The sequence below is a fragment of the Opisthorchis viverrini genome, assembly GCF_000715545.1.
Source record: "Opisthorchis viverrini unplaced genomic scaffold opera_v5_14, whole genome shotgun sequence".
Classification (NCBI taxonomy): Eukaryota; Metazoa; Platyhelminthes; class Trematoda; order Opisthorchiida; family Opisthorchiidae; genus Opisthorchis; species Opisthorchis viverrini.
The window spans coordinates 3,539,764-3,549,694 of NW_008751670.1; the positions used below are offsets into that span (position 1 = coordinate 3,539,764).

The 9,931-nt window shown below is 45.6% G+C and overlaps 1 protein-coding gene across 1 annotated transcript in view; it reads left to right on the forward strand.

Annotated features, from left to right (window-relative positions):
• Positions 1-2,974: 2,974 nt before the first annotated feature.
• T265_01369 (hypothetical protein) overlaps positions 2,975-9,931 on the forward strand; it is a gene marked incomplete at both ends in the record, with an annotated part of 52,607 nt that continues 45,650 nt past the window's right edge. The window contains 4 exons of the mRNA XM_009165375.1: positions 2,975-3,208; positions 3,247-3,465; positions 5,251-5,382; positions 5,515-5,759. Of these exons, the coding sequence (XP_009163639.1) occupies positions 2,975-3,208; positions 3,247-3,465; positions 5,251-5,382; positions 5,515-5,759 (830 nt within the window). The remainder of the gene's footprint in view (positions 3,209-3,246; positions 3,466-5,250; positions 5,383-5,514; positions 5,760-9,931) is intronic.

A 9,931-nucleotide genomic window follows, 5' to 3' on the forward strand; every position in this document is an offset into this window, starting at 1 on the left:
TGTTTCTGATATACTTCAGCGACCGTCCAGAAGTTCTTGCAAGTCCGTGTTCACTTTTTGCGGGCGACTTGAAATCCTGGAGTTCCAATGCTAATGCCCTCCAAATGGACGTAGACGCTGTAAAGTAGTGGTCGTTGGACTAGCAACTTCCTCCGAATGGCGGAAAGTGCATTCACCTGTCATTCGGAAAAGACTCAGATAACGTATATGTTGTCATGGTGAGAAGACATCACGAAGATAGGTGCCGAAAGTGATTTGGGTATCTGGCTCTCTTCAAACATGTTCTTCTCAGCGCACCATGGGAAATCGGTCCAAAAGGCATTCGCCGATTTACGGACGATTCGGCGCACCTTCTCCCGTATTATTCACATGGGGCCTACGACAGACCGCTTCGTGAATATGCCAATCAAGTTATCTACTGAGGACGGGCGAGCTGCTGTGAAACGCGTCTCGCAGTGCCTGACCTCCAACTTCCTTGTTTGAACCAGGTTTGGCTAACAGGTTAACCGCTGAACCAGCAAACAGACGGCTGAAATATGATAGGATGATTTCCAAGCTCAGAGCGCAAATTTTCGTCAGGCAAGATTTTCTCATTTCGAGTAGTTGCTGCGTAAATTACCCTTTTACCGACAGTTATCTGCGCCCCATCTAGGCTCCAGTTTAATGCACTTTTGGTTACTTTTTGTGATTTCTCCTCCTTCCTCATTCCCCATACTTCAAATTCTTCCATCTCCAACTCCACTGCTGCGTTTTGACACCTGGCCATTTACTCAGGCACCCAAGGTCACTCAAGACCGGCAGCTTTTGTCAGTTTCAGTTCAAGCCTACCAGCTTTATCATTGAACTGGTCGTTCATCATGCCTATTGTCCTCATTATTTTTCGGTTCAACAGCTGCGATGAGTCTCTGCGTGATAAGGACGTGTTGTTGGTTGTAACTTTTTCCGTTACGCTATTGCCCGCATCCAGGTCGCAACGACACGATCATGCCTCTATCGTCATGTTCCCTACAAGCTAGGAAAAAACTTATTGTGCTTTCCAACCATGCTCACGTTTCACTCTACTTGAAGGATTGCGTCCAAGCGTTGAAACGATATCTCACCAAGAACATCCTAGAACGAACATTCAGTTTTGTCAAGCTCGCTTTCCTGTTTTCCTTGAAGGACAGAGGCGGAGAAACTACGAGTGATATAACAGTGGAATCTGAGGTTTACAGAGAACATTATTCTGAAGCCAGCTAACCTAGATCGCCTTGCTTATGACAATTTGATATCTCCAGCTCAACATGGATTTATCCAAAACCGTACTTGCGTGAGAAACATGCTCCTGTCCATGGATTACTTAACCCAAGTCAAAGACGAAGGACTGATCGGATGCCATATTTTTCGACTTCCAAAAAGCATTTGATCCTGTCCCACATGTCTTGCTGCTCCACAAACTCGAGTCTAACGGGATTAAGGGGGAAAATACTTCACTGAATCAAGGGTTTTCTATCAGACAGATCATTCCGAGTGAGAATAAGCTCGATCTACTCTTCTCCAGCGTCGGTCTCCATCGGAGTCCCTTAAGACTCCATTTTAGGACCACTGATGTTTCTGATATACTTCAGCGACCGTCCAGAAGTTCTTGCAAGTCCGTGTTCACTTTTTGCGGGCGACTTGAAATCCTGGAGTTCCAATGCTAATGCCCTCCAAATGGACGTAGACGCTGTAAAGTAGTGGTCGTTGGACTAGCACCTTCCTCTGAAAGACGGAAAGTGTGTCCGTATGTCATTCGGAGGAGACTCAGCGAATGCCTTTGTCATGCATGGCGAGGAAGGACCGGAAAACATCGTGAGGACAGACGCCAAAAAGGAGTTGGGTATCTGGATCTCCTCAAACTTGTCCTTCTCACTGCACCATGAGAAATCGGCCCAAAAGGCATTCGGCATTTTACGGATGATCCGACACAGTTCCGTATCGCTCGCATGGACTTCCAGGTATGCTGTGCGGCCCACGTCAGAGTGCTCCTGGAACACGCCAACCAAGTTGTCTACTCAGGACACACGAGAGACGTCACCCTCATTGGGCGTGTCCAGCGAGCCGGTACGAAAATTGTTTCCGGACTTAAATCCATGGAGTACGAAACTCGTCCCGTGACGCTTGATCATCTTCCCCTTGGAGTATCGTCGCCTCCGAGGAGGCCTAATTCTTGCTTATGTCCTCTTTGATCAAAGCTTGGCCGACAGGATTTTGACCGTCGACCCAGCAAACACAAGGCGGGGACATAGTAAAAAGATTTTCAAGATCAGAGAGCACACATTCGATAAACGAAATTTTTTCTCATTTCGGGTAGCAGCTACTTGGAATGACCTTCCTCCGACGGTTGTCCACGCCCCTTCTAAAACCCAGTTCAAAACACTACTTTATTTTTACCCTTCTAGAACCCAGTTCAAAACACTACTTTATTTTTGCGAATCCTCGGGCTGGCGAGTATACGGGCCCGCGCTGAGAACATAAAGAGTAGTGCAACACCTTTTTTTCACTTGTGCCTTTCAGGTGAACGATAGCCGGTGAACGTCAAGGACATAACCAACCCGGAAACTTCGGGCAATAGCCTCGATCCTGTGTATCAATCCGTGAATCCTGATCTGCTGTGAGGTTTCGAAACATGCGAGTGCTTTCAAGATATATCTTGCCTTTTATGAAAGGCACACATGTATTAGTCTACCTAAAATCTTTTTCAGGCTCAAATACACTAAATAATTGACAGATTTTGACGAACAGCCAGGATATTTGTTTAGCCGCGAATAGTTCTCTGTCCGCTGGCAGATACCTCCCCACTTACGGGCTTGGATTCGATTGGTCCGGGGGCCGACTACTTGACCTTGTTGAGTGACAAATTGCAGCCAACCGTTTGTTTGAGCCCCGCTTGTGGGTAAATGGGTATGCAATGGTTGTTCGATGATTTTCTGTTTCCCGCTAAGTGACGCCAGCCATGAGTGGCATATTAGATACTGGGATTGTGTTTACTCTCCGTGAGTACGATTCGCTGGTATGCCTACTCAGGGCGAGTGCGAAAAAACCCAATCATGGATGCTTTAGGCAACATACAGTCGCATATCGCGTGAACTGCTTCGGTGTATGTGAGCAATTTATAGCTCTGGGCTGGTGCGACGGGACTATATCAGTCATCGCCAAAGACACTGAGTCTGTTGTCCATTCCATCAAAGTACGTTGCATTCTAAAGAATTGCACCAACACTTCCAGCTGCGAGATGATAGACGAAAACCTCTCGCTAGAAACAAGACCAAGTGTATTCCTGAGAACTTGGAAATTCGTTTGAAAGAGGACTTGGTCATCGTGTGCTCTACATATACGGAAAATCCCCATAACTTGACCAGTTCAGGCTTCTCATGGTCGAGTCAGACGATGACGCATATATATCGGATGCCGACTGCGGTCAACGGATCCGTTCTCTTCAAAAAGGTCAGAGACGTCCACTTACGTCACCCATCGAATTTTTCTCCAGCGGCGCTTTTTTGAAATTTACTCCAGGTTTTAACGGGTAGCATAAGGCTTCCAGCGGTTGATGCTCGGGAGAACTTCACTGCCATGCTTCTCACAACGGATTGGTGGATGTAAGCTACCACGGTAGACATGCTTCTCCTAAAGGGTAAAACAAAGTAGTAACTGAGCATTCGTGGATGTCTTTCGAGCAAGGGATGTTTGATCATCCTCGTGGCACTACGCCTTGCGCGCAATTTTCTCACGCGAATACCGGCATGGGACTAAGCTCCTTTTAGTGTACAGTCTGAGTTTACCAGTTAGCTTTTTTTTCTAGGCATCTCTAAGGCGTTTCCAGGCTTCAACAAGCGAAATGTACGTTTCATTGTGGAGTAGGTGCCAATGTGGTGCTCAGGGTTTCATTGATTCGGTGTCCATTTGGAGTTCGTTGGCTTTGGACTCCTAGAGTTTTAAATTGCCACCGAATACGAGAGTTAAGTCTGTTATCACGTCTGGATTGTCATCGAATTAGATTGGTAAGCGACGGTCCCAAACAGATCCCTGGGAATTAAAGCCAGCGAGATGCAGGTTATGTAGATTTTGGGTCAGGACTTTCAGCATGAATGGCATCCCGTCATCCGACGCAGTACTACCCGTTGCCCATATGGCTCGATTTTGTGGAGCAATTGGATGTACTTAATTTGGTCGGGCTTTAAATGGCTCAGCGCAGATAAGAAACAACTGGCAGGCAGGTCTCTGGTTCGTACTCAACCCTGGCTTTCCTATTTGCTCCTCTACGGTCCCGGCTTACCTGACAATAGCACTGCCCTGATGCTACTTTCGAGTTGCACGGCAACTGTGCGTAGAAAAGGTACCACAGTTGAGCATTTATTACTGTTAATAACTTTGAAAAGTTCGAGATGACTGTTGCCGTTTCACGTGCTAAGCTGCCCTTAAAAATGAGCATGTTTGTAACCTAGTTGCTGTTCAGTCTGAATCCGGGTTGAGCGGAGGATATTAGGTAGCAATTAACTTCTCGCTATGATGCGAGATGATGATGTGAAATTCAGTGGTTTTGCCTTGCATCGGGATGGATGGAATTTGCTGCGTTTCTTGTTTTTATCTTAGGGAAATGGAGCTTGACTCCTGATCACACAAAGGCATGGCCGGATCCGCTCGGGTGTCCTATTTTAGCTCCTCTGTACGACCGGCAACCGAATTCCAAGGGCACACCAAGACACGTCCGATTTGAGAGGTACTCTAATACCACGTTAGTAAATACCGTTTAGGGTCCTGGAAACGCTTATCTGCCTTATGTTAGCTTTGTTGGTTGGACCTCTACTTACTGTTATCGTTAGCACAGTTGCAAGTCTTATGGCATGTATTACTCATTATCTTACATTACTACTTCCTTCTATTTAATGGTTGTACTTGTTGGTAGCTTCTAGGGGATTTGCTGCACCTATAATGAAGGGCACTGCAAGCGAAGGACTAATGATCGAGGAGAAAATCAGAGAGTGATCATTAAACGCGGTTTCGCAGTGCCATATGTAAAGTAAATCTGAGACCAAAGGCCATTCATTTTTCTTTATGATTCTTCGGTGGACCACTAAGGCTCAAGGTGACTGTCACAACTCACTCCAGCTAGCAGGATAGATGTATGAAAACGTGAAGAATATTGACCAGCGGTTTTTCGTTTATTGAACCACCACTGAAATCATCGTTATTTCGATTAGATTGGTCCTTCTTAAACTTTTCCGCGTTCAGGTTGTGCGCTTTCTCATCTGTGGTACGCGGCACAACCGGTTGTTGGCGCGTCCTTACGTGTCCGCCAGCGGGAACCTCGTGATAACAGGCGACTTACGGGGGATGATAACTGCCCACAGATTCAACCAAAAGGTACGTACATATCCTGACCAGCTGCATCACACCTTTAATCCTGTTGGTAAACTTGAAAGTTTAGTAGTTCTGTCGTATTCGTATACCGTTCGGTCGTTTACTCACTACTTCTTGTCCAATGGCTTTGTCTAGATGGCTTCCTACAGTTCTTCTACCCTGACGGCTGTACCTGGCTATGTGCGTGATATCCAAGTTCAAGGCAGCCTTCTGCTAATTACTGTGCAAGCATTTCCTCAAAACAGAAGACACGAAGAAGACGATTTGATAGAGATAGTTTGCTCTGAAGATGTACGTCTTTATATACTCGACCTGTCAACCAAGAACTTGATCCAACTTAACCTTTTGGATCTGCTCCCTCAGAAAAATCCGTTCCAAAAGTGAGTGTCCTCTTTCTATTTGTTGTGTGAACTAGCCTTCACTGACCGCATGGTTGAATGTGTAAAAGTCCTGGTGAAATTGCGATGTTGGAATTGAATCTGGATCATGAAAGTGTTTTGGATTCCTGTGGGTTAAGCCACGATTTACATCAAGGACTACTTGCCGGCGGATCTCGTGAATACCGATAACATTGGGTTTAATAGGTGATTCCTAGCTACCTATCTAAATGAGAAAATTTTTCTATTATGTCTTGAGTGACTACCTCACTGTTTCACATTGAACACCTCAGCATAGCAGCATGTTAATGTAAAACTCCAATAAGAACACCAACAACTGAATTATCCGTTAGAGGTAAAAAGTCTCTGCTGTAGGGACTTGCGTCTACGATATTATCGTATACTTTGCTCTGTTCTGGAGAGGAATCTGCCTACAAGGATTGGTACCTTATTGGATATCCCTAGAAATTTGCCTACATGGGGCAGTAGACTAAAATGAAAGTTTTCTGCACCAAGAGGTATTACAGTTCTGTTTGAAACAGAGTGGATTATTTCCGTTGGTGGCTTGTTGAGCTCGAGGTAGGTCAGTGGTTAAGGTTCACACTTAATGGCCGAATCGTCCGCTGTCCGAACCAAACCTCAGTGTTTCAACCTCTCCTATCTAGGCTTGGGCTACCTGATAGTATCTCAACCCTCGTGCTTCCGTCAGAGTGTATGGCAGCTATGCACCCAAATGGCGCTACAGCTGAACGCTAATCAATCACACAGAGCTTCCAGTATGTGGGGTACCTTAACGATTCAATTCCAACGAAGCTTGTTATGGGACTCACTGGTCAACGGATTGCAGATAATCCAGTGATTTGAGCTATCAGCTATCAGTTTTTAGTCTTTTTATGTACCCGAGTTTCTTATAAACGTGTCTCGTTTCTAGCTTCCGATAAGAGTTTTTAAAAGAGCGAAACAGGCTCCTATAGTTTAGATACAAATTGGACTTGCTCCGACGACCAAGCACAGCAAAAATGAAATTAGCCGGGGAATGCTCGATTATGGATCCAGGGCAAGTGTCACAATACGACACCGTCACCATCTAACATGATGTCGACATATCAATATCTGTGGCCCCTGCTGTAGTTGTCACAAAAACTGCTCAATCGGATTGGCAACTGATATGTTGACTCAGCTTTATTTGCCCATAGGCAAATAAAGCACCAGGCACCGCTTTTGTTGCTCTAGAATTTTCTAAATTAGGAGTGTCCCTCAAGACTAATAACTGGGCAACGAATGCTTTCATTCCTTTTAATCTTGTGGACAAATGGTGGTTCTTCTGTTCAATTGAACACGACAAAATGAGATCGACCATGAGACCAACACTGGTCTCCCCTTAGGTGACTATCAGTTTCCCGTTTTAGTGCAATATCAGTGTTTTGTGGAACCGTGCAAAATCACTTCAAGCGAATGAACAATCATCACTCTGAGTAAACCAACGGTTACGGTATTTTTTGGACAAATCACAACGTTGCCATCATCCTGGGTGCTAACTAAAACAGATGATGATGGGTCGGATCATCGGAACACGCTGGAAAATTCTTTAGGGTGAATTGTTGTGCACGAAAGGTGATATTCATGAAGTTGGTGAGAATTTATTGAATGAATGTGTCTCTGCTTGTTCGGACTTGTTATCCTCTGATGGAATGTGAGAAAAGTCTGATTCGTCATCATCACAAACACCAATGTACATGTTGCTGTACAACTTTGAGGAAGACCTTAGATACCTGCATTTTCGGGCAGCGCTAAAATAGACATATCTGAGTATCATGTCGGAGGCATGAGCAAGATCGACCCAACGTCTTTTGGGAACCTCATCCGACATACACAACGACAGGCGAACTATAGCTAGTCAGTCTGGCTAGGAAATAACAGCAGTGCACCACTGTGTGTGGTTGCGCACCATATCCTATAGGGATTCCTTGGTCGTATGTAGCTCCTAGTGCTGTCTATGGCCTTTTGGTAGAATGGATGGATCTAAGCGGTTGAAAAGGCGAATACCGAGTACTGAATAATTTCTGTTTTACAACCATTCATCCCCATCTTAAGAAGCGAACCGCACTGATCCAGCGTACAGCTGCGCCCGAGGACCACAGTTCTGGGGCCACAGTCGAGGTGTCACCCAGGTGATAGAGCTTAGTTTTTCACGCTTCGGCAACCGATTGAAACCTGATCCGTGGTTCGAATCCGACATCTGCATGTCAGATTCCCTTGTCTAGGCTTGTGCAACCTGGTAGTATCCCAGCCCTCGTGCTGCTTTCGGGTGTCATGGCAGCTAGGCGCCGAGAGCGTGCTACAGTTGGACGGTCATTTTTGTTACTATTATTCCCTCGGTAGCGAGGTTTAATAGCATTGGTGATAGCTAGCAAGTCTGCCGTATGTCAGAACCCAAACATGACCGTATCTTCCCCTCCCTCACCATAAACTTGAATGCGGGCGGATGTATTTCACTATCATACCCTGATTAAAACTAGTATCCTATCAGGTGAGCATCTGCTTTCACAGTGGCTTAAAGAAGGTTTTTCCAACGGCGTTAAACGTTGGTGGGAATTCTGTAAAACAAGCTGAATTGGAATGATGAAAGCTAAATCGATGACCTGATCATTTGATCCGCACAGCCTCTCCCGTGTCTGAAGCCTCCCTACTTTAGTCCTTAGTTTCTTTAATTTACTGATGTCGCGCACGATAGATAGGTTCGCCATACAATCTACCAAGTTGATTCACCAATATTTCTCGCAAACTCTCTTGCCTTCTCTCTGGGATGTTTGGAGCATTTTGAGGTGCTCCAGTCTATCAGAAACCTCCGTGTTCCACGTAGTCCAAAGAAACTCCGACAGACGGAGTCCTTTTTGGGTGCCCTTACTTCCTGAAGGCTTTCCGTTATGGTCATTGGCCTGTTAGCTAAGCTGGGCAATTTGATTGCAAACGTTTCATCATCAATTTACATTACATCATCAGTGCGTTATTGCGGAGCGTAGTTGTGCGTAGCGGTGGGTTAGTGGTTGTGCTTTCCGCTATCGACCACTTTGGCTTGGCTTGGTCTGTGTGGACGGTTTAGGATGCTGAAGCTATGCTACGCGGAATCTTTATTAGACTTCCAAGTACGCTTACTGGAGGTGTACTAAGGTGCCCAGGACCAGTTGCTAGTTTTTCCTTTTGGTTTCGTTTGCTGACTCGAAACACAGTGGGGGAGACAGAACAGCCGTCAGTTTTTATCAACTGAAGCCACCTCAGTATTGGAACCCCCGTCCGTCCCGTAGTTCAGGCAATCCATTCTTTCAGAGTTTGTAGTTTTGCAACACAAATTGTGAAATTTGAGTGCGTTTGACGAATGATCCTTGCTAGTTACTTTGGAGAGTTGGGAGGTTTTGTTTGAACCGTATTCTCTACCGCGATGTGATGTATGGACCAACTGGACTGCGGCAGACTGTTTCATTACTGACTTAGCCTTTACGATGCTTCTTCTACAAAGACGAGTCGGGTGTTAGAAAATGTGGTTTTTTGTCGACTGGTTGGTTTCTATGTTCGGTAATGTTCTAGTTGTTTTCCTGGACCGTTCAGAAAGATCACTTTCAAAGATTCAACAGGTAACCTTTTATATTTGTAATGTACTACTCGTAAGGTTGCTGAAAATCCATCGACAGCCCACGACCGGTTTCGCCCTTCTTGGGGCTCATCAGGTAGGCGCAGTCCCCGGGTTTCCGTCAACCTTATGTTCTACTTGAAACCAAATTGCACGAAATTAGCGAATATACACTCATCTGCAAACTAACTTGGTTCTTTCGAGAGACTCACCTGGAACTCAGCTGAATCTCTCGTTTGTGGTGTGCTCAGGCAACTGAATGTGCTGCACCAGGCCGCCTCATGTTTCAGTCGCTACGATATTGAACGTATATTGAACAATATTGAACATAAGGTTGACGGAAACCCGGGGACTGCGCCTACCTGATGAGCCCCAAGAAGGGCGAAACCGGTCGTGGGCTGTCGATGGATTTTCAGCAACCTTATGAGTAGCACATCACAAATATACATGTATCGCGATATTTCAGATATCGTAGCGACTGAAACATGAGGCGGCCTGGTGCAGCACATTCAGTTGCCTGAGAACATCATAAACGAGAGATTCAGCT